General features: G+C 48.9%; 1 protein-coding gene and 1 pseudogene across 1 annotated transcript in view; one reads left to right on the forward strand and one right to left on the reverse strand.

The window, feature by feature from the left end:
• Positions 1 to 372: 372 nt before the first annotated feature.
• Positions 373 to 24,998, forward strand: part of GYPC (glycophorin C (Gerbich blood group)) — a 42,686-nt gene continuing 18,060 nt past the window's right edge. Inside the window, exon 1 of the mRNA XM_032412474.1 lies at positions 373 to 610. Within this exon, the coding sequence (XP_032268365.1) occupies positions 574 to 610 (37 nt within the window). The 5' untranslated portion in view covers positions 373 to 573. The remainder of the gene's footprint in view (positions 611 to 24,998) is intronic.
• LOC116637160 lies at positions 16,204 to 16,982 on the reverse strand (annotated as a pseudogene).

Below are 24,998 nucleotides of genomic sequence, written 5' to 3' on the forward strand. Positions count from 1 at the left end.
GGCCTTGAGGGGCCAGTCATGCAGGGACTTCCCAGGCCACTAATGCCCCTCAACTCTGAAAGGCCACCCTGCTATGGAGTGGCAGAGCAGCCAGCCAAGATTCAAACGCAGGTCTGTTGGTCCCCGGCCCTGACAGTGCTGGGCCAGGCCATCATGTTCCATCTGGGAGTTTTTCAGTCCACACGCAGGGGAATTCTCCACCACAACCTCTGAGTCTGGTAGCTGCAGATGGAAACAGAAACGTAGTTAGAAAAATGTGATTCTTGCGCAGGAAAGTTGGACCAGAGAAGAGTTCAGATGTGGGCGGGTGTGTGTGTTTAAAAAAAAAAAAAAAGAAAGAAAGAAAAAAAAAAAGGGGTGGAAACCCCACCAGCCAAGTCTGCAGAAAAAAAAATAAATGAAGTCTGCCTATCTCGGGCCGGAGCCCCTCCCCTCGGCCCGCGCCGGAGGAGCGTGACACAGGTGCCGCTTCCTCCCCGCTGCTGAGGGTCAGCAGCAGGCCGGCGCGACCCTCGCCACCGCTCCGCTGCCCCCTCGGCCCCCGGTCCGGCCGGCGCCCCGCACCCATCGGCGATGAACAGCGTCAATGGCACGTCGCGGCCCCGCCTCGGTGAGTACCCGCCGCCCGCAGGAGTCCACCGTCCGCGGGGTTCCCGGGACCCTATGCCTGCCCGGGCCCACGGGAGCCAGGAGCTCGGGCTCAGCGGCGGGACCTCAGCCCGAGCCCCGCGGCGTCGCCGGGTTGCACCCGGAGCCCCCAAGCCCGGCCCGGCTCTGCACCCCGGGGCCTGGAGGGGCCGCCCGGCCACCGCCGCCCCGCGCGCCGCCCGTTCTCTACGTCTTTGTGCGGTGGCCGCCGAGTATCTGCCGCAGAAACTGGCCCCTAGACTAGTAAGTGAGGGACTTACTAGGAGGGAGAGGACGTCGCGCGCTGTTTGCTCGGCCGCCCAGGGCTCGGGGACGGGTTCGGAGTAAACTTCAGTAAACTCCGCCGTCGCCCTGACTCGCTGTCCCGGCCGCGGGGAGGGACACACATGGCGGAGGCATAGGCTCGCCTTGACCCTTTGGGGCGTTGTAATTCCTCTTTCTTTTTAAGACGGCACATGCTTTCCTGCTGACGGGAAATCGTATACCCTGAGCTTCTTTGTGAGGATGTTGGGAAACTTTGCCGGGCCTCCCCCGGCCCCTCCTCTGCCAGTGGGCTTTTGCAATAAAAAAAAAAAAAAAAACCACTAAAATTTCCTTTTTAAAACTTTCCATAAAAAGTGAATGTTTATCCCTTCTATCCCCACCCTGGCTAGATCTGGTCATTAGAAACTGTCAGACGGGAGACATTCTGAGTCTATAGTGTAATCGTGTTAATTAATATGATAATAATATGGGTACTGGAGACACCCACTCGTTTACAGGTCTTTAAAATCCAGGTGGTTGTGTGGCCTCACCAGAGGAACTTGAGCATAGTGGACTGTGGCTAGGTGCCTGTGTGTGCCTAGTCACGCGTGTGCCCAGGAGGGTGCTCAGCTAGTCTGGGTGCAGGAGGACAAGAGTCCTGGAGTGAGGGCCCTGCTGCCTGCAGTGGGATCAGCAGTGCCACCTATTAGCCAGGGGCCTGCGGCAAGCTAGCCTCTCTCTTAGCTCCAGCTTCATCCGCTGCAAAATGGGAGTGATAGGGTATTTCTCTTTGGGCTGTGAGAATTAAGAGCTTGTAAATGGCTCAGCACAGAGATTAACACATACTAAGGGCTCGATAAATGTCAGGCATCTTTGTTTTCATTTTACACTAGGCTGGGTCCGGAAGCTCATGTGCATTAGTGCTTGCATGTGAGTTTCTGTGAGTGTGTGAGTCAGACACTAGTGAACTTAGATGTGTGTGTCCGGGCCAGGGTTGAAGGGAAAGCCACGGTAATCATTCCAGTACAGGCGCTGGGGAAGTGCAGGCCTGCTGCCATTCCCCTGGCTAGAAAGGACAGGCTTGCTCACCAGGAGCCCTGCCCCTGCCCCCACTCTCAGGCAGTTCTCTAAGATTCAAGTTTCAGACCTTGACCAATGGCTGCAGACACTTCCCTTCCAGAGCTCACAGGGATACAGCCCTCACTTGCATACCATTCTAGATTACCCTTAGGACTTGATTTATTGCAGGCTCTTTGCTGTAAGAGAACCCTGGGGCCCTCTTTCTTGCTGTGAACTCAGGCAGGATGTGTCTATATCCTGTCTCAGTTTACATCACTGCTTCTCAGAAGCAGAGGTTGGAATGGAGAGGACCCTCTGCTCCTGCCCCACCAGGCCTGCCCCACCCCTCTGGCCTCAACCAACTCCCATAAGCCCAAATGCCACAGGTACTGCAAATGAGTCATGTGCAGAAATCCACCGCCTTGCCCTTGGATGGAAGGGGTCAATGCTCAGTGAGGAGACGGTCAGGTTTGTCAACTTTATATAGATTTCACTGCCTCTGGCAGAAGCCGAAAGGATTGCATTAAGTGCCAAATGAAATTCCATCTCAACCATTGCTCAACCCCTCCAGATATCCAAGGCAGTAGGAGTCACATGGCATTGGTACCGTCAGCAGCTGGACCTTTCCAAGGGTGCCCATGGTTGGACAACTATTTCTGGGGACTCGCAGCGCACCCTGGGAAACAGAGGGGTATGGGATAAGAGGCGTTCTGTGTTTGCAGTGGAAGCGCATCAGCCCATCTACAATGAGAAGGAAGAGGCAGCTGGGGGAGGTTGGCAAGCCAAATCAGTTTCCCTCTTTGGATGGCAGATATACATACATATATCAAATGGCCTTCTGCGGCCCCAACCAAAACGCCTTCCAGAGACTGTGTGAACAAAATGGGCCCAACAAGCACAAGCTAAACACAAATTTGAACAATGAATCAAGAGTTAATAATAGGAAAGAGAAAGATACCATCCCACCTCGAGAGCAATTTATTGATTTACGAGAAGCCTACTACAAGTATCATATGTATATACAATTATTTTTGTTTTACAAAATGAAACTTATTTTATACATTCTACTTCATCTTGCTTTTTTTCATAAGAATATATGCTAAGATTATAATTAATCATCATATATAGACTAACCCATTCTTCTCAGGGCTATATGCATAGTATGAATTGTATGAACATATAAATGAATTGGTTATTTTATTTAACCAGTTCCTTCACCAATGGACATTTAGATTGTGGACAGTCTTTATTTGATTTTTTTAAAACCAGACATGGTGCTGCCATTACAACCCGTTAAGTAGGGTTTATGTGATTACACATATATGTGTAACTATATGAGTTTGTATATGATTAGGATAAATACACACACACACACACACATTTAATTTCTGGCACAAAGAGTGTGAACATTTAAAATGTTGGTAGGTACTAAAAAATTGCCCTCTGAAAGGTCACACGAATTTCTAACACCCACCAGTAGCTAATGAAAGTCATTCTTTCCTCACACCCTCATTCATACTGGGCAGTTTACATCTTAGCAAATCTGATAAGTAAAACATGTTGTCACTTCTGAATGTGCCTCTGTAATTATAAGTGAGGTTGTGCATGGTTTTGTTTGTTTGTTTTCTAAAGATTTTATTTATCTATTTATTTGAGAGAGAGAGAGCATGAGCAGGGGGAGGAATAGAGGGAGAGGGACAAGCAGACTCCACTCTGAGCCCGACATGGGGCTCAATCTCATGACCCTGAGATCATGATCTGAGCCAAATCAAGAGTTGGACACTTAACTGACTGAGCCACCCAGTGCCCCCCCCCTTTTTTAAAGATTTTATTTATTTATTTATTTGAGAGAAAGAGGAGGTTGTGCATGTTTTCATACCTCCACAACATATTGTATTCCTTTTTCTGAGAAGTACCTGTTCATGGCCTTTGCCCATTTCCTATGAGGTCCCCCACGCCCAGGGAAGGAGTTTATGAAGTGTCCTCTCTCTTATAGTGACTTGGAGGCAGAGCAGGGCTTGAGCCCCGCAGTCAGAGCTGTGGAGCCAGCCCTGGGTTTGGTCCCACCTCCAACACTTGCAGGCTTTGAGGAGGTACACAATATGTCAGAGCCTCACTTTTCTCATCTGAAAGTGGGAATAATAACAGCTACTTCCCAGGAGTCATGTGATGAGCAAGAGAATAAGGGCTTGGCATCATGCCCAGGAATAGTGGTATCTGTGGCTGTTGTTAACAGAATTTATCAAAGCAAACCTGGCCTGTGGGTGCTCCTAATCTCTCGAGTCTCCCTTACAGACAGCTGCTGTTTTTGCTTTTGATACTATAACAAGAATATCCATACCTATATGCCGAGCCCTTTAGTAGGGCCTTGCATGGGTCACCTCTCCACAGCCTGGTCCCATGGGCATTTTCTTAACTGTTTTGCAGAGGAAACACTGGAGACTCAGGGGATGGCTTACCCCAGGGCTCCCAGGCACTGAGGGCACAGGGCTGTGGACATAGGCTGTCAGACCCCAGAGCCAGCAGAGGCCAGCTGAGGGGTGCTTCGGGTGCATGTGGACAGGGCATTCTGCCACCCAGCACCATGGGGGCTGTGCCTGGGAAATTACACTGTAGCTTTGTACAGAGAGAACCTGTGTGTGGCACAGATCTTCAGAACCTACCAGCCACCCCATGGTTCCTCAGCCAGGCCTCAGTTCTGACCTCAGTGTACCACTGCCCACTGTTTTGTGTTTGGGCCTGACCCACACCAGGCCAGCAGCTGCCCTTCATCATGCCTTCCACAGCCTGCTAGGGCTGTCCCCTAGAACCTTCTCTTCTGGCCTTTCCTGATGCCCAGGACTGCTCTGCGTCTGCAGCTGCACCTCCAGTGCTGTCTGGGTACTCCTGCACACACACATGCACGCACACGTACACACTCACGTTCACACTCACATACACACACTGCCTGCCTGCCTCACCCCTGCTCATCCCTAAGGCCTGGGTCATTCCCCTGAAGCTCCCTGGGCCCTCCCCGAACACTAGAAAACCAGCCACCGTGGCCCTGAGGACACGGCGGCCCCAACAAATTCCTGGATTTGTCCCTTTCCTGGAAATCCTGACCTCCCAAGGGACTCCATAACCCCGCCTGTCCCCTCCTTGGGGTCTGGCACAGAGAGGTGAATGCTCCCAGGCCTGTGTCCATTCCACACGCTGGAAACACCTTTTAAAAATCACACACTCAGTAGCTCCTAGTCCAGAATTTGGCATATACATAGAGGTCAGTGAATAGTGAGTTAAAATGCACAGAAAGTCAAAACAAAACAAACTCTAAGACCAGGGCTGCTGGCCCCAGCAGTCCCCACCTCACTCTTTCCCACTCCCGCACTGATTCTTATTTCATATTCTCCCCCAACACCCCAACATCTTTGCCTAGGGTTTTCTTGGGATCTCCATGTAATCTGAACTTCTGAGGGAGTGCTGGCTCCTGCCCTTCGTTATTAGGCATTTTCATTTCTGTACATTCTTCCAGTACAAATAGTGTGCAAAATCTTAGCCATGGCAGATGCGGACAAGTGTGGGTTTCCTCTCGGGACAGCAGGAGCCGAGCCCAAGACACTGGATTCTATCACAGGCTGGGTGGGCTCAGCAGGGCCCTTGCATGACTCCCCCAGAGAACGTGCGGGGTTGTCACCAACCCACAGCTCCTGTTGCCCGGGCGACAGCAGCAGAGCAGGACTCATGGCCCACCTTCCTGGCACTGTGACCTGCCCTTTCTCCTGACCCCACATCTTCACCCCCTCTCATTAGTGACTCTGAGGCTGACTGAATTGCTGAAGACTCAGTGTGGACGACTCTGAGAGTTAGAAACTCCAGGGGGAGCGGGTCATAGGGAACCCCCACAGTACTGTGAGATTTACTTCCTAGAGCTCAACCTGGTTCCCACAGTATTTATCAGAGGAAAATCCCCTCAAGCTTCCAGCAGGAGAAGGAAAAAGGATGTATCTTGAAATAGACCAGAGCACCTGTTCTGAACAAGGCCTGCCTCAGTGGAAGCTACAATTGACCCTTGGACAACAGGGGTGTGAACAATATGGGTCCACTTATACGTGGATTTTTTTCAGTAAATACAGCACAGTGCTGTAAATGTATTTTCTCTTATGATTTTCTTAATAACATTTTCTTTGCTCTAGCATACTTCATTGTAAGGAAACAGTATATAATACATATAACATACAAAATATGTTAATGGACTATGTCTTTGGTAAGGCTTCTGGTCCACAGTAGGCTATTAGTTAAGTTTTGGGAAGAGTCACAAGTTATATGTGGATTTTCAGCTGTTTGTGGGAGTGGGGGTGGTTAGCATCTCTAACCCCCTACATTGTTCAAGGTCAATTGCTGTTAACCTGAGCCTAATCTGTTGGGGTATTATCAGAACCTTTCTCACCTGGAGGAAGGGATTTACCCAACTCGAGCCCATCCTACCCATCCTGTCCCACCTAAGGGGTGAAAAAAGGAATAGAAACACTCATGAAGTTCACAGTCCAGAGGCACAGGCTCACCGAAAGACAGAGACCTGCTCATAGGGCTACGGGATGCCTCCCCTACCCCGCACCCCACCACCACATCACTGCAGTTCCTTTTACCCACTACATCTTGTCTGTCAACAAAATTACAAGGCACACTACAAGGCAAAAAATACAATTTGAAGAGACAGAGCAAGCATCAGAACCAGCCATGGCAGGGAATTACCAGACTGGAAGTTTAAAACAACTACGATTAATAGCTCTTTACGACACTTTATTATATTCTCTCTTGTTTCTGCTTCTCTAGCAAAGTCCTCTGTAGGTAAAGCCACACCTTCTTTCTCTTACTGCCAAAACATTGTGGGTAACATACTATTTGGGGCTCAATGGACATACCCAAACCCCTTCCAGGTCCCTAAGGGGGAAGCCGGCCCTTCAGGGTATTCGTGGGGGCAGACCCTGGGCAAGGCTACCAGGTCATCTTACTGCACCCTTCTTACCCTGATGGAGGCCTTTTACCTCCACTTCAAATGTGAAGCACTGACTAGCACATCACTTGTAGAGAACACAGACAGCCAGAGCCCCTTGCTCCCCCTTCTCCTGCGTACAATGCACATTTTTAAGAGGGGTTTAAGTATGCAGCTGTCAACCAACTCCAGGCCCCAGCACTGCCATTTCTCCCCCTTGGAAAAATTTTCTCCTGGAATGGAGAAACTTCACATCTTAGCTGTGGGCACATATAATCTCACCAGAGTCTTAAAGTGGTTTGCTAAATCAAAACCAGATAATGCAGTCATGCCTGCCTGCCTTTTGTTTTGGGCCCCAGTCTGTGATTTCTGTATTCACCAGGCAGCAAAGTCTACTGGCTATGAAATGGTACTTTCTCTTGAGAGACTTACCAAACGCTAGAACCATGCACACCACCTTCAGCAAGCACTGGCTTCACGTTCAGGTTCCCCTTCCATACTTTTTAAAACCATTTAGCTCAAATTCACTTTGCACCAGTTTGCTAGTGATGAAGAGGTCAGAGCACCAGCTTTACAATTCAAAGATTTGGGTGTGAGTCTGAACCCGTTCTGACCTGCCTATGGCCTTGAACATGTTACTGGGCCTCCTGCGTCTCAGTTCATCCTCCAGGACAGGGCTAGCTTTGTCCTAGGCAGTCACACAGGACCCCCACCCTTGGAGGGCCCCACATGCGCTCTGTTAATGCTCTGCAGTCACCATCTTGAAATTCTTAATTTTTGTAAAGGAGCCCCTGTTTTCATTTTGCACTAGGCCCCATAAATTCTACAGCTAGTCTTGATCCATTAAATGGGGATAATAATCATTTCTACCTCAGGGGTTTGTTCTGAGGATTAAATGTATTATCCTAGATAAAATTCTTAGTATAGTACCTGGTACACGTTCATCTCTGCCACTTACTGAGTACTTGCATGTGTCCTAAGTGAATGCTGGTTCACTCCCCCCTGCCCAGTCTCTGTCCCTGTTTGCCGAACATAGCACCCAAGGATGGGATGGCACAGTCTGCCCAGGTCTGTAGAGCCAGGGCAAGGCCCCCTGCAATAGCTCTGGTAAGCTGCTCCCTTCTGAGCTGTGAGTACCCCCTAATACGTGGGCTCCCTGATGCTTCTATCAGAGGGGGTGCAGTTGGCAGGGGGAAAGCAGCCCAGAGAACGCACGCAGGCCACTGTGACCTCTCACACCAGCTGTGGCTCCAGCAAACTTCTTACCTCTACAAGTCAGCTTCCTTACATGGTGCTTGGGGGGACTATCCTTGTCCCCTTAGCCTCATCTGAGCACCAGCCTCACCTGAACACTAGGAGCTCAGCTGTCTTGTTCTCCATGGGGAAGAGCAGGCTCTTTAAAAACACCGAATGAGTGAGTGAATGAATGAATGAATGAGTGAATGTGAAGGTCCAACCAATGCAAGCCAAGCCTGTCTCCACAGAGTACTGTGGGTCCCCATATTCACATCCCCTTCCTTTCCCCCACCCCTCCCAGTGGACTCAGAGCCCCTCTTGGCTCAGCCCACTGCCCTGCACTCCTTGTTCACTCTGACCTGTGTGCACACTCTGACCTGTGTGCATGTGGAGCCCCCTGCCCGGTTCACCAAGCACCATTCAATGCCTTCTCTCATGGCTCATTTCTTTCTTTTCCTCATGTTGCCATTCATCCAGGTTCACAGCAAGGACTCTGCCAGGTGCTTCTTAAAGCTTGGGCTCCCCTCTCTCCTGGGAGGACTCCCTCCACCCCCCTTTTCCAGCCTACAACCCACACCTGATCTGCAGGGAACCTGGGTCTTGCTTCCTCTGATCATATTCTGAGACTGACTTGTCATTTGCATTGCTCTCCTTCAGCTTCTATAAAAATTCTCATTTTAGTGAATTAATTTCAGCTATGGCTGAAAGTCCTGAGTAACCTTCTTTTTTTTTTTTTAATTTCATAATCTTTTTTCTTTTCCTTTTGTACAAATTCTATAAACTATCCTGACCCACTCTCCTCTTATGGTGACTATCTCCCTGACTCAAAGGATAGAAAGTAGGCTTCACTTCCCATAAGTTATCTCATTTCACCCTCTAGCCACCCTACAGGAGGTATTTTTATCTCTGTTTTGCATATGATGATACTGAAACCCAAGAGGCAACCAACGTGACTTGCAGAGAGCCACAGCCGACCCCTCACACGCACACTCTTGGATAGCGGGGTTCTTCTAGGAAGGGCTCGGCCAGGGCTAACCTGCTTAGTAGGCAAGTGGTTAGGACCCATGGTGCTCTTAGAGATACACAAAAATGTGTGTTTCTCTTAAAATCAAAAGGAAAAAAAATGAACTTTTAATACTAAATATTACATTTGTCTTTAGACCAATGCCACTATAAAATACAACTTTTAATCTTTTGCGGGGAAGGGATCCATGAAGGTAAAGCACCCAGGCCCAAGAGGGTCACCCTGCATCCCTGCCTGGCTCAGTGCACTCGAGCCCAAGGGGCTGGGTACCCACTGGTCCCTGCACTGCCGCTGTCCCTACGGGACTCTGTCCTGCTCCCGGCACTCTGACCACCTTTGCATGGCTGCCCTACCTGGAATCCTCACACTCCTCCGCTGGCAGTCCTCCCTAACCCTGCAGAGCCTCCCGGGCTGGCCGGCTGCCGTGGCTGTTTTTGTGCCTGCCCTTTACCTCCACCCTCAGGAGATGCAGTCAAAAGTAAATGCTTGAGGGGAGCCAGGACTCACTCTCTCTCTCCCTCCCTCTCTCTCTCTATCTTTCTCTTACTCTCTTGGCTTTTTAAGCCATGTAATTAAGTTGATCTTCACTTAAAATTTAAAAAAAAAAAAATAGGTTTTCTTTATCCTGTTTCATTTACAGAAATAATTCATGTTCACTGTAGAGATATATATATACAAGACCAAGAGGAAAGGGGTAAGAGGATTCTCTCTAGAGTGGCGGTGACTTTGAGATACCCAGGTGACAGCTGGAAGGCAGTTGGGAGAGAGATCTGGGCAAAGATAAAGATGGGGGGGCAGGCAGGGGCTGGGGGAGGGAGGCATGACGAACCTCCTGGGGCTGCACGGATCACTCCAGATGGTGTGGATCTTCACGCAGGCACAAAGGGGTGGGTGTTGCTGAGTGCCTGCTCTGTCCTACTCCATACCCAGTGAGGTTATACATGGTACCTTGTTTCATCCTGAAGACGCTGCACGGATGTAGATATTATTAATCCCCGTTTAGAAATATGGAAACTGAGGTTCAAGAGATTGTGTCCCCAGGCCCTCACTGTGCACCACTGGCACTGTCCAGCTTTGAGCTAGGTGTGTCTCCCTCCACCTGTGGGATGCGGCACCCCCCGTGCCGGGAGAAGGTTGCCCATGACCCCGTGCCCTTCTACTCGGCTCTGTGCAGCCCTGAGGTTGCTCTCCTGCCTCGGAAGAAAAGGCCTTTCTTTATCCACCCACCCCAGGCCACTTGTGCTCAGCTCTACCCTCCTCTGCCGGCCCACACCTGCCGGCCCAGCAGCTACTAATGAAATGTCCATAGTGGCACACAAGGGCCGGGTTGTGCCCTTGAGAGTGCTGCCTGCCAAGGCCAACCCACACACAGGTCTCACTTTCCCCTGGGGAAGCAGTGGGCAGCTGCCTCCCGGGTTCACTGCAAGGGCACTGGGAGAGAATAAAGACCCCACCAATTCCTAGCCAATTCCTGGAATGCCTCCACCACAGAACCACCCCTGGACTGGCAGCTTTGTCTTTTGTTAAAATATTTCAAGCCACAGGACCATTACTGCATTGTGTGTTATAGTTTACTAGGTCCTTTCAAATCTGTTCCCCGTCTTCATTCAAGAGAGACTACTCTCCCTCTTTGAGAGGAAATAAAGTAAAGCTCAGAGAAGCTAAGTGACTTATAAGAATTCACACAGCCAGCGGTAGTAGGTGGAGCAAGACTGGGACATAGGTCTCTGATTCCTTTGTGAGTGCACTGTTTGTACCACAGAATCTCATTCCTCGGGTCCTTAAGTGGGGGACAGGATGGGGGTGATGCTGAGGAGCTGATGCTGGGACTGTAGGGTCACCAAAAGGAAGAAACTTTGCCACTGGCCCTACCTTCTCCTGTACCTTCCTGTAAACACACGTGCATACATATACACACACACACATACACACACACACACACACACACACACACATGCACAGGTGCGCACAGTATGCACACACATATGCCCTTTACCTTCCTTGCAGTCCTCAGCAACAGACTGGTGTCACCGTCAGGTTCAAGGCAAGGAGGAGCTCTCTTGGGTTCTAGTTTGGCCTGGGGCAGGGTGAACATTTAGTCTATGGGCCCTACTGACCTCACAGAGATAGCTGGAAACAAATGTGAGACGTGCTGCCTACAGCATCTTTGGCCTCGGGCATGCTTTCGAAACTTTTTCCTATGCCACCAGTTTTCAGACACTGCTCCCATCTCTTTGCCTCAGTCTGGTATTTCTGCAGTACACCTGACTATCGGCAGTGTGTTCTGCTTCTCAAAGCCTCTTCTGTCTGTGCTCTCATCCGAGGTCAGTGCAATGTTCAGGCCGGATCCCCTTAACCACCCTCCTCATGTGGCAGACAGGGACACACAGGTCTAAAGAAGTCAGCAAGGTTGTTTTGATGATTTGGGGTTTGGGCTCAGCATTGCCTCTTTCATGCCTTCCCCCTTTGAGTCCATCTAGAATCTATTAACAAAGACAAAAATCTATTAGTAAGCCCATTAATAAAGGCAACCTTCTCTCTGGCAGGTTATCGATGCAGCACCTACATGTACCAGTGGTTAAATTCAGGGCCGGTTTCCAGATTTGACCCCTGTACACACCCCTCTTCACTCCCAGCCAATCACATCATCTGGGGTCCCTTTATAAGTTCCAAGTCTTCAGCTACCCCTTGGGAAGCAAGTGACACAAGCCACGAGACCTTCAGCTTTCTAGCCACTTCTGGTGTATCCAGTCCAGAGCACCACTTTCAGATTACCGTAATTCAGTCTGATGCACTTTGATGTTGATCCAGTGAGCACCACCTGTGTGCAAGGGACCACACAGGAGACAGGGGACACAGACCCTCTCTTCAAAATGTCTTCAGCCTAGTTGGGGAGCAAGACCCAAGAACATCAGAGGGCAAAGGAATTCAAAATACCCTTCAAGCCACTGGCCACACCTGGTTCAGGTGCATGCAAGCTGTGCAGGTCCCCTCTGGAATAAAGGTCACGTATCCTGAAACTCCAAAACAAGTGGCTTCTCATCTAGGGTCTCCACCCCAAACACACACACACACACACACACACAAGTAGTGTCACAGCTACAAGTCTCCACTGCAATTATTTTCAGCAGAAATAGTATTTCCACAAAATAAATTCTTAGATGAAGTCTGGAAATATAAAAGAGATAAGAGCCTATCTGATGTAGTTGAGTTAAGGATGAGAGGCGGGTGACCACACTCCAGGGGCCCCTTGTGATGGTTCACTCTCTAGTTATTGCTGGACACCAAGGGCTTCGTGTAACCCAGTCTGCAAACTCCTTCCTGCCTAGTGCCTGGTGCTTAAGCCAGAGTGGTTCATTGACATCCAGTCACTGTTGGTTGTCAGTGATGATACTTGGGAGCTTGGATCTCAGTATCTTTCCGTTGTAGACATTTCCATTCCATGAAGCCATAAAGTGTTTTCACTGTGGTTAAATGTTTGCCTACAACCAGACTGTAATGTATGCCCAGGTGTCAGTCACTCTACCAATTAATTCCATGAGGACAGTTCTTATCAAACTTCAGAACCCCAATGCTCAGATTCCATGAAGAAAATCTGAGAAGTAGGAAAGGAAACTGGACAGAAGAGTTGATTATGAAAGCAATTTATGCACAAATTTTTACTAAACACTATACATTCCTGGTTCATCAGTAGAAACATCCATCCTTCTCATCTGTCCTAGGGATTAAGGAAGAGGCAAATAAAGTATAAGACAAGATTCCTGCCCTCAAAGCATTGTTGGGCTTCTTGGAGCAGCAAGACACACATCGTAACAGGAAAAAAAAGCAACCAATCCTCCTAGGGAGACATTTCTTATCACGCGAATTCAGGTTGCAGATCAAATTGCCTATGTCTTGTGATTATTCACTGAAATAGCTAAATAGATATCTAGCTATCTAAAGAACAACTTAAAGTAATATAGCTCCCCAAATGTAAATTATGACCTAATATTAGCTAATATTGGTAGGTAATTATTAAATTATGGTAAATTTCTACTTAGCTAGATACAATTTTATCTTGGAAACAAGTTGTCAAAGATCAATGTTGATTGTTGAGAATGTTCTAACTTCAGGGAATGACTTCAGTAAAGACAAATTGCAAGATGTAAAAAGGAAGAATATCATGTAAATATACGGGGTACCCACGCTATGCAGGGTGATCTGGCCTGTCTGAAGAGCTGAGCAAATGTTTGCTGGTCATACTCACCAGTAGCCACTGTCCCTAACTGTGAGGGGGATGCTGTGGGTGGCACCCCCATCTTCAGGACACAGGACATTGCTGTGAGTGGCAGGGCTGTGATTTGAGCTGGGGGCGTCCAACCCCTAGGCTGTCTTTTAACCTCTGCACACCACCACCATTCATATGTGCAGAATGTAGTGAGTTTCCAAGGAGAACAAAGTTTTCTTTCACAGGAGGAGGGAAAGAAAGTTCATTCAAATGGGCTTTTTAACTACATTTCCTTGTATCAGGCCCTGGTAATTCCCCCTAGGACATTTCCTATCTAAGAATCATGGAGCTTCCGAAAGACCTTTTGGAACATGCTATTTTAAAACTGATAAGAACAGATACTACACTTGATCTTAGTGAAATGATATTTGTAACTCACTGAGAAAACAAACAATGCTGGAAAAAGTCAAAATCCATCTTGGAGGACAGTCAAAGGGGGACAGAATCCACAGTTTTCCTTCAAAGTTCAGAAACCCTGAGGCTGTGTTTCCCATTCAAGAGCACTTCTGGGCCATTTATTTCCTGAGGCTTTGGTCTCCGCCTGCCTATTTTCACTGTTCTTTCTTCCCTCTGTTTCCAGGGTGGTGCTTTTGGGATAAGCCAACTCTGAAGTTGTACCGCCTTGGAGGCACAATTATCTGAGTTCCTGGCCTTATCTTGCCCTCCTTGTCCAGGGGCTGTGGGAACAGAAGTCTGACTGTCTGGGCAGATAAAAGGCTGACCTCTCACTGCCCTGCCTCCTGCCTCCAGGGTCCCCCATGGTTCTCCTTTGAGCTCCCGTGAGAGGGCCCTCTGCAAGAGGGAATGAGCACAGGGTGGCATTCTCCTCTGTCTCAGTTCATGATATCTCCTTCTGAGCCAACAACCCCCCACTCAGGGACGCTCGGACTGCAGCAGGACACTTCCCAGACCTCCTCTGGCCTCCCTGCACCAAGCCCTTACAATGCAGCCAGCTGTGGCCATTTATCCTGTTCTGGGACCCAATGCCCCAAGGGCTCAGGATTCCCTGAAAAGTCCCTCTGTGACAGGGCCTGGACAATTAGTGCAATTGGACAGAGAAGATACATAGAGCCAAGTCAGAAAGGCCCAGGCCACTGCCCTCACCAGCACAGATGGCTTTGACCCTGTGCAAGGTTTAACTCAGAAGCAGGACCCCACCCCTCCTTGCCACATCGCCAGCTACTGTTGGCTCCACCACTAAGCCATGAGGACAACCTCAGGATAGTGATCTCACCCCCTTTGGTCTCTATGTCCCTGATGTTTGTGTACCCGCTACCCCACGGGATGTCCAGGATGCAATGAGCCCCAGGTGCCACCAGACTCTTTAATCTGTAGAAGGTGGCCATGGCAGTGGACAGCGTGCCTACATTCGAACAGCTGTGCATTCAGTGTGATAGACCTGGGTTCACGGTGCAGCTTGGCCACTCAGTGGCTTCCTCCCTGTGGACACCTTAAAGGCCCAGGCTTAGCATGGGACAAATAGTAAGTATTAGCCTGAGTGGGAAGAGAGAGACTCAGTGATACAGAGACTTAAACCAGGGTCTGCAAACTAAGGCCCACAGCTCCAATCCAGTCTGCCACCTGTTTTTATAAATAAAGTTTTATTGGAACACAGCTACTCCCATTCATTTGTCTATGACTGCTTTTTTGTAAGAGACCATATGGCACTCAAAGCCTACACTATTTACCATATGGCACTTTATCAAAAACGTGTGTCAACTCCTGACTTAAACCAACAGGGGAATCTCTAATGGCTCAATTTCCAGGACTAGAGCCCATCTGGGCCCCATTGCCTCTCTCCAGGGAAACCACCACCCCACTGATGAATAAGAAGCCATGGAAGAAAGACCTGCAGTCAAGGTCAAGGACCAGACATAAGACAGGGAGGCCCACGTGGGCCAAGCTGGGGACACACAAAGTGCCTTGGTTCCCATAACTTGATCTGCCAGTGCCCAAGCCACCAAGGAGAGGGCCGCTCTTGCAGTCTTCACTGTCTCTTGTCCTCCAGTCACCCCTCTGTCAGTACAGGCACTGGGGGCTCTGCTGCTGCCCTGCAGAAAATTCTCACCTCACCCTGACAGGGTTGGGAGGAAAGGCAACACATAAGACAGGTTCCGTCTGGGATCTGTAGCTGCGGGGCCAGCCAGCTCACTTCCCAAGTTCAGAAAACAGTGCTTCTCATCCACAGCCCAGGCAAGGAAGAGGGATAACTCTCCACATGGCAGGGGTTGGGCCAGGTGCATTGTCCCAGACCTTATTGAAACCTCTTACCCCCTCGGGAGGTTATCACCTCTCTTTTCAGATTTGGAGCTGGATACTCAGGAGTGTTTTCGCATTTGACCAGTTATAAAATGGTGGGTCCAAGTTCAACCTTAGTGTCCCTGAGTCTACACCCATGTTCTTTGCCTATGCCACCAACACCAGTTAGCTGGTAGGCCAGGAATCACATTCCATGGCCATGTATTGAGGACCAACTGTGTGAGGTTCTAGGGATATGACAGTGAACAAACTAGCAGTAATCACAAAAGGGAGCTTATATTCTATGGGGCTTGGACAGATAGACACTAGACACATGGGCATAATGCTCAGTACATCAGACAGTGCCAAGTGCTAGAGAAGACAATCAAATCAAGAAGGGAGATAAGGAAGGCCAGGGATGAGGGAGGTATCATTTTATTTAATTTTTTTGTTTTGTTTTGTTACATAAATTAATTCATTTATTATAGGATAGCAATGTTTCAAATGGTGGAGCTTCTACTGGTCTTTCAACTCCTTCAGTATTCTGTCACTTCTGTGACAGAAGTCACTTCTGTGACAGCAGAAGTGGTGTTGTAGGTCTAGGTGCCACTGGCTACGGTTTTCATGCAGGAGCCACAATGCCAGATCCCCACAGCTCGTCTTTTCATCTTGGTTTTTCCATAGAAGGAGCAAGTGTACTTGGCGTGCTGGCTTAGTTCAGTCTTCTCCACCATTTTCCTGAGGGAGCACCATAACAGCTCCCATATTTACCCATGATTCAGACCTTCTTGGTGCGTTTAGCCATGTCACCACAAACTAGGTCTGAGCCCAGAGAGGCAAGGGAGGTACCATTTTAAAGAGCATGGCCAGAGAAGTCTTCACTGGGAGAGATGATGTTTGAGAAAGACCTAAAGGAAGCCAGGGAGTCAAACAGGAATATCTGAGAGAGGACATAATAGGCAGAGAGCATAGCAAGTGCAAAGGCCCTGAGGTAGAAGGAGGCCTGGCCTGATCAAGGAACAGCCAGGAGGCAGTGTGACTGGGGGAGGAGGGTGGGAAGTGGTAAGAAGGAGATGAAGACCAACAGGGGAGGTGGCAGAGAGACAATGGGACTATCTCCCAGCACCTGTTGTAGCAGCTGGAATTCCACCATCCTCCCAAATTTTGGGGTCTCCAAACCTCCTGGTAGAATGCTTCTGACCCTGATAGAGGAGCCCTTGAGCATCTCAGCTAATGCTCCAGCAAAAGACTAAGAGCGAGGCCCTGGATGAGCCATGGCATGTGGTGAGAGTGCGTGGGAGGGGAGAAGAAGGTAGGGACCTCCTGAGGAGTGCCTGAAACACAGGAAGATGGGAGACAGGGGGGTACTGTAGTACCAAGACCCCCATTTGTCCTCAGCTGTCCTGAGAGATGCCTTAGTTGAGCGCACAGATGTGTGCACACACAGAGGCCAGCTTCCAGAAGCCTCTCTGAAATTGCTGGTTGCACCTTCTGGGTCTGAAGGTTTTCTGCAGGGACTGAGTATGAGTGTAGGGCGCAGGGACTGAGTATGAGTGTAGGGCCCAGGGCCCCATGCACCTGCAGTTCACAGGGCACTCAGGCCCCTGATGGAGCAGCTTGGAGCAAAAGGATGTGGATCAGCCCCTCACAGGCAGCTCTGGGTCCATGGAAACCCTGGGGGTACCAACCCAGCATAGAGCACAGAGCAGCAACCTTCTCTCCTGAGGTGGATGGTCTGGCCTAGAAGAGGGTGAAGAGAGAACTGTTAAAGGGTGTGGACAAGGGTGGTCCATCCTGCTGCTTCTGGGGTCCAAGCTGCCACCTTGCTGGAGAAGAAGGTCCCCATACTATGTTCAGCCTCACCCAGTCTTCCCTGGCAGAAAGAAAGTACAGCCCAGGAATGCAAACTCCTTCTCCTGGAAATCAGAGAACTGAAGAGACCAGCTCAGGCTCAGACAGCTCAGATTAGAGCCCAAGATTCCACCACCTCAGGCTCTCCCCCCACCACCCCCACCACCCATGTGCAAGATAGAAATTAATACAACTTCCCCTGCCCAGGCAAGTCGCACTAGCAGTCAGGTTCATAAGAATGGGAAAGATGTTGAGAGGTTATTTGCACCTGCTTTATATCTGCACACTTTTCTGTTTAGTCTGATAAGCAGTCCAGACAGCAGTTCAGTTAAGTGACCAAAGCCGCTTAAATATAGACACAGGAGTTTGTCCTGTGTGCCTCCTCCCCTCAGATAATATGATCCCAGCACGAGAATCCGGCTTCTACGGAAGTGACCGACTTTTCATCTCCACCTGAGGACCCTGTTGGAAATCAGGCCCCCTGGGCAACTGTTGGTGCTTGGAATCACCGGCACATAGCAATGCCGCTCACACTTCCGATCTCACTCTGTCCTCGCCCAGCCTGGTACAGCGGAGGGTGGAGGGGTGGAGAGGGCATTAGCATTTATCCAATGCTCTCTGTACCAGGGTGCCAGGGCGAGCTGTTCATGTGCGCATCAGGAAGGACAGTGCTGTTACACACCTGCTTAGAAGAGGAGCCTGGGGTCCTCACACAACGCAGTAACCTGAATGTTCCTGGAAAAGATGTAAAGTCTGTCTCAAGGGCACACTGATAGCACATGGTCAAGCCAGCACTAGGATTCAGGTGTAACTTGATCCCATAACCTTTGCAACTCTCCAGGCTCATGGGCAGGCAGGCAGTGTGCTCCTCTCTAGGACACCAAGCGCTTTATGTGCCACAGTTCTAAGGAAACAAATGCTTCAAGCTTAAGCATTGCCTGCTCCCCCCAACACACGTGTGCACACACACACACAGACACCCAAGTCCGGAGATCTGAAAGGCAGTACCCACCCTCACTGAGCTCAGGTCTCTGTAAGCTTCAGACCCAGTGTCCCCACTCACTCTTGCATAGGGAAGCCTGTGGTGCCTTGGCCCGAGCCCCTCTCCATCTGTACCAGTAGGGCTCGGACTCAGGCAGGCAGCCAGCTTGACTGTGTCTGAGTGCAAGGACATCATATTTCTTCCGGGGGCCTTTTTCCCTCCCTTTCATTCACACTTAGGGCAATGGAACCTTCACCCAGGCCTGCCTCTGATAAGGCTCTAGGCGGTAAGAAAGCAGAGCTGAGCCTCTTATCAGGCAGCTGCAGGGAGATCCGGTGCCCCGCCTGGTGGGTCTGGGGCTGATAAAGTGGGTCTGGGCCCAGCCGCTCACCAGCTGCTTTCTCAGACCTGTCCCCAGGGCCCATCCCCTCAGAAACAGGGGCAGTGAGACCCAGGAAGTGTCTTTCCATTCCTAAGCACCAAATAGACTTCTGGTGGCCACAGGCAGCAGGACCCCATGAGGAGCAATTGAGGTAAAGGTTTGGCAAGGAGGGTTGATGGAGAAGGGGATGCTAGAGAGTTTTGGGGGAAGTGGACATGGCAGTGAGTGCTGAAGCCTCCCATGGACATATCAGGACTACATCTATGGTTTGAGCCCACTCAGAGTTCTCTGGGAAGCATGCAACTCTTCCCATTTTTTCACTCAGACACTGAGGCTAAGAGAGGGAAGGTGTTAATAAATTTCATTTCCTGTGGTATGGTCAGGTTTGAAGTCAGGTTTGCTGGCCCCTGAAGCTCAGGCTGCCTTCCTCCCTCCTGGGAGCTCTAGTCTGAATTAGATCAAAGACTCATCCCTTTCCCCTCTCCCCCTGCCCGCCACCTCACTCACACACACACACACACACACACACACACACCTTTTGGGGGACAGCCAATTTTACTTTCAAAAGTTAACTACTAAAAAAAAAAAAAAAAAAAAGTTAACTACTTTTCCTTTAAGCTGTTAAACTTCCCATCTTTAGGGTAGGACAGACTGGGTTAGCAGACTGATTTTGAGAAAGTTGTCTCTCTGGACTTCGTTGTTCCATCTATAAGATGGGCTGGTCATCCCCACCTCACAGAGCCGCTGTGTGCAGTGCCCTGCCAGGAGCACACAGGCTCATCAGATGGAGGGCATATGGCTGCCACCGGCCCCCAGGGTCCCATCACCAGACTCAGCTCTACACTGGGAGACAAGGCCAAGGGCTGGCAGGGGTGGGCAGAAGTAGACCCTTGTGCTCAGGTCTGGGTTTGAATCCTGGCTCTGTCCTTGGCAACTGATGGTGTCTCTGAGACTCAGTCTTTTCATATATATAAAGCAGGGATGGCAATGCCTGTTGGCAAGGTTGTTTGGGGGACTTCGGCTAATGAGAGGTACTCATGATTTGTCTATCCCATGACAGTGGGTTTTGAACGAGAGAAAAATTATGAGCGGGAGATGATGCAAGTGAATTCCTGGCATGGAAGAGACCATAAATAACAGCGGCATGGGCCCCACTGACTTCTAGCTGCCCCCTGCCCTAGGCTCTGATGCACATGGATGCAAACGGAGTCTGAAGGGCCCTCCAAGACAAGGCAGACATGGCAGCCTCTATGCAGGAGGGTCAGGCAGGGCCTCCTAGCAAACTGGCCTAGTGACCAGAGGCTTCCATGGAGGGGGTGGCCACCCAGAGTGGGCCGGGAGGATGAATGCTGAGGAGTGAGGCCTGAGCCTTCAAGTGACCTGCCAGGGTGGCTCCATCAAAGCAGACCTGCTGGAAAAGTTGCAGCTCCTGACAAATACCCAAATTGGGACTGTGCTGATGGTGTGCCCTGACCTGAAGACTGAGCTCAAGGCCTGCGATTATCGCTAGAATATCGAGAAATGAGCAACTCTCAGACACGAAGGCTGACAAAGCCTGAAGAGCTAGGGAAAGGACAGATCAAGGGTAAGGGCAGGAGGGTAGCCAGGGTTGGGGGGAAACAAAGGGGGCCTCCTCTGATCTCTTCCCTGAAACCAACCAAATCATCACTGGTAATCATTTTCTAATGATTAGCCAAAGGATTAGTGTATGTAAAAGTTCTGTGCAGTGTGGAGAGATAAATGCAAAAGATGGTTTTACCACCTAGCACCTAGTAGGTGCTCAGCAGTTGTTTTAGCAATCACCGCAAACTCTTTGCTTTCATAAGCTCTCTTCTGGATGATTTTTCCTGCTGCATTTCAACTGGGCCACTGAGAAGACCTTTCTCTCAGTAAGCTTTTGATAACCACTGACTTACTATGTGCAAGCCACCTTGTAAAATGCCAGGATACTGAGATGAAGATGCCATGGCCCTCCCTGCACCCCCAGAGTTGTTTTGACATACTTGGTGAGTCTGTCCATAGTAACAGGAGGTCACTTCCACTGGGAGGTCAGGACAGACATCCTCCTTGATGTGTAGACATTCGTTCCCCAGGTAGGCCAAGTGGAGTGGACATTTCAGGCAGAGGGAACAGCATGAGCCAAAGCCTAGAGGTGTGAAATAGAATTAGAATCCTTGGGACGTACAATGGGCTCACGTAGGACAAGCAGGAAGGTTGTGAACATGTGAGATAATGTGAGAATTCAGGCTAGCTTGTGCCTGTGGCTCTGGGCTGGTGCCCAGGAGATCCTAGGGTTCTCCCCCAGGTGTATCCCCCTTAGAAAACTCCCAGTCTATCTGGTGAGCTGACAAAGAACCGAACAGTCTATGGAGCTGTCTTGCAATATTTAGGACATACTTATACCAAGAAATTTGTTGTTGTTTATCTAAAATTCAAATTTAACTGGTGGTCTGCATTTTATCTGGCAACCCTAGGAGGATGGGACCTGGGCATGGGTGTTTTTTAAAGGGTCCCATGTGATTCTGATGTGCAGCCAGAGTTGAGAACCACAAACAAGAGGCTCCTGCTTTGAGGCAGGAACCCACATACTCAGTGCCTCAACTCCCAGGCAAGGTGCCTGGGTGCAAAGCCCTCTGGATAAATGGAGCACTCCTAGTCTTAAAAAGCATCCTTATTTCAAGCACTGTCAAGATCCCCTTCTTACTCGGGGCTCCTGGGTGGCTCAGTCGTTAAGCATCTGCCTTTGGCTCAGGTCATGATCCCAGGGTCCTGAGATCGAGCCCCGCATCAGGCTCCCTGCTCGGCAGGAAGCCTACTTCTCCCTCTCCCACTCCCCCTGCTTGTGTTCCCTCTCTCTCTCTCTGTCAAATAAAAAAAAAAAAAGATCCCCTTCTTACTCATTCATCCCATCCATACATGGATGCCTCCCACAATTGTTAAAAACCTATTTTTTACATAAATTTGAAAATCTGAAACACATCCTAGTATTTAATACTTTAAGTGATGTATTTATTTTGTAATAATTTATTTTACATAATTACAATATAATTATGGTATAATTATGGAAGTTATTCATTAACTGTATATATTTTAATACAAAATAATAAATAATTGTTCATAGCCCTCCTACCTCTTCTATCACACCATCTCCTTCACTTAACTTCTAATCACACTCCTGTCAGAATTTCAAACTCTCTAACCCTCAAGACTCCTAGCCTTGTCAAGTGTGACCTGCTGGACCCCCCACCTCACACCTATATCTCTCTGCTCATGTCCACTACTCTCAGTCTTGTTAGTCTCTCATTGTGTCATGCTGATCCTTTCTCAGTGGCTTCCAAGTGCTCTTCTGAACTTGGAAGAGAAAAGGCTCTCCTCTCCATCCCTGTACTACTTCAGAATTTCTAGAGAATCTCCTTTTCCATAATCTCTCACCTGTTCATGTCCTACAATACAAGATGTAGTTTCTTTAACCTGACCTTTAAGATTCTCTACTTCCTGGGACACCTGAGTGGTTCAGGCGGTTAAGCATCCAACTCTTGATTGCAGCTCAGGTTATGATCTCAGGGTCCTGAGATCGAGCCCAGCATCAGGCTCCAGGCTCCATCATTGTCTCTCTCTCTCTCTCTCCCTCTGCCCCTCCACCACTTCTCATGCTCTCTGCTCTCTCTCTCAAAAAAAAAAAAAAAAAAAAAAAAGGACTCTCTTCTTCCCATAATGAGGTGAATAATGAAGTTTATTAATGATATTGAATGTGGTAGTGTTGGTGGAAGAAGCAATAAGACATGGAAAAGGAAGAGAGGAAAGTAAACCCAAGATATGTACTGGATTTAGCCATTCATATATCTCCTTCCTTCTCCTAAAAACATAGCTTCTATATTTCCCCCCAAAATAGATATTTGAAAGATATAGAATTAAAAATTGCATTTTTAAAAATATGAAACCATCCCTGCTAAACAGAATAAAATTATTTGAAATCTGCTCTTAGACCATCTGGCATATCTGGGAGTCCTAATCCTAACTAGTCAAACAGATCCAACTCTATAACAGGCTGATGTGTCTTTTGGTAACTCTGTTTTCACTCTGTTACATGGTTTGCTTAAGAAAGTAATAGATCAGTCTGACAGAATAGTAAATTGTGTCTGCACTTACCCTTTTCCCCTAAGATTATGTGTTAGATTTCAACCCTGCATTTGATATGCTAAGATCCCTGATGAGGAAAGATGCATAAAGTCTCCTGTCCATATCAGCTGTATTAAAACATCCAATTCACCACTCCTGTTGGTCATGAAATGTAACCAGTTATTGGACTTTAACCACACTACCTGCAAAATTCCAAAGTGAAACAAAGTCTAAGTTTGTTGGCTTTCTTGATTGGTCTCCAGGGCATTTATCACTTTCTGTGAAAGAAACATTTAATTTAGATGGCAGTTGATTTGTGTCATGGGATTTCAACTGACAGGAGGAAGAGTTATGTATGTGTTTATAGCTTCTTTGCTTTTAAAAGATTAATGTCAGGGAAATATAAATCACAAGATCTGAACGGGGGGCTGGGAAGACAGAACAGGAGTGTGCCAGGGTGATGGATTGAGATGTATTATAGAGCGTCTTCATCAGCCAAAAATACAGTGGGAGGATGCGGTGGAGGGGTGGTGGGGTGGGTGCAGTGAAGAGAAATAGCTTTTCCTCCCCAAGCACAAAGACAGCACAGGGGCTTGACTGGAGGCAGCCAGCTTCCTGGCTCTGGTGCTGGATGCAAAATGAGGTGAATTGGTGACTTCCTAAAGCCCCTTTTCTGCCCTGATACCCAGAGGACAAAGGAAGGCTAATAGCAGAGTGGGAAGCATCTGGAAGCCCAACTATCCCAGGAGATAAACAAGCATTCCCTACCCCTCAAGTCACAAGCACTGTCCCCCTCTGCTTCCCCCATAGGGGCCCTGCATCTAGGAGCCATATGTATGTACACACAAATGTGCAGGAGCTATGCTCAAATAAGTGGGAATGATAAGAAGAGCTTGCACGTGTTGGGCATTGCCTCTCTTGGAGCCATGCAGGTGCATCCTTCTGTATTGGTGAGTTAGCTGAGCATTAGAGAAGGTCACATGCAGGTGGGACTCAGGAGCCAGGACCTATAGCCATACCTCTCTGGCACCACAATCCACACTCCCTGTGCTGTGCATCACGATGCCCCCTTCAATCACTTTAAGATGATTTCTGTAGAGCAGTGTGTTGATGTGCATTTGCCCTTCTCTTCATCACTGCCCCAAGCAATACACTCCCAATATAGAGGTCAAAATATACCCTGCCTTTCAAACATTAGTCCAGCTTAAAAAACAAACCCCAGAAGTATCATTCACAATGCTAGCTAACAGGTATTGCATATAAAATCATACTGCACCATCTATATGCATCATCTCATGTCATCCTCACAACTGCCCTCTGAGGTAGGTTCTTTCATGATCCACTGCATGTGTAAGAACAGTGAGCCTCAGCACACCTCAGCCCAGGGAGGGGAGAAAGCCTTATCCCTTGGTGTGGGTGCCCTCACTGGCTTGGGAGGAGGAGAAATATTCCAGGGAATAGAAGAGGAGCCATGCATGCCTCCTACTCCTGTGGCTTTCCTTCCTTCCAGAATCCCCACCGCAGTCCTACCCTTCTGGTCTATAATCTGGAGGTCCAGCTATCTCAGGGCCACTTTGGCCTCCCTTAGCACATCTTGGGGGAAAGTGGTCTTGTCTGTCTTTAGAATGTGGGCACTCATGCCCTTATGTGACAGGCACTACCTGAGGCTTTGAACAAAGATCCCCAGGCAATAGGAGTCCCCTCCACCTCCTGTTCTCCCCACCCTGCTCCTCTCCCAACAGGAAAGGGCTCTGCCGCTCCTGTCTCTCAAACCCAGTGAAGGAAGGAGAAAAACACTTTTCCACATCCTGTTCGCCAACTGATGAGCCTTCTGGAAAGCCGATAACAAAGCATGGCTAACTAAATCATCATTATTTACACATGCAGCCTGATCGAGGACATTTAGTCATGTAATTAGGTACCTAATTATGCTGAAAATGCAATTATATGATTTTTTAAGTGAATTAAGTCCTCCAG

The sequence above is a fragment of the Phoca vitulina genome, unplaced genomic scaffold (assembly GCF_004348235.1).
Source record: "Phoca vitulina isolate PV1807 unplaced genomic scaffold, GSC_HSeal_1.0 scaffold1, whole genome shotgun sequence".
NCBI lineage: Eukaryota > Metazoa > Chordata > Mammalia > Carnivora > Phocidae > Phoca > Phoca vitulina.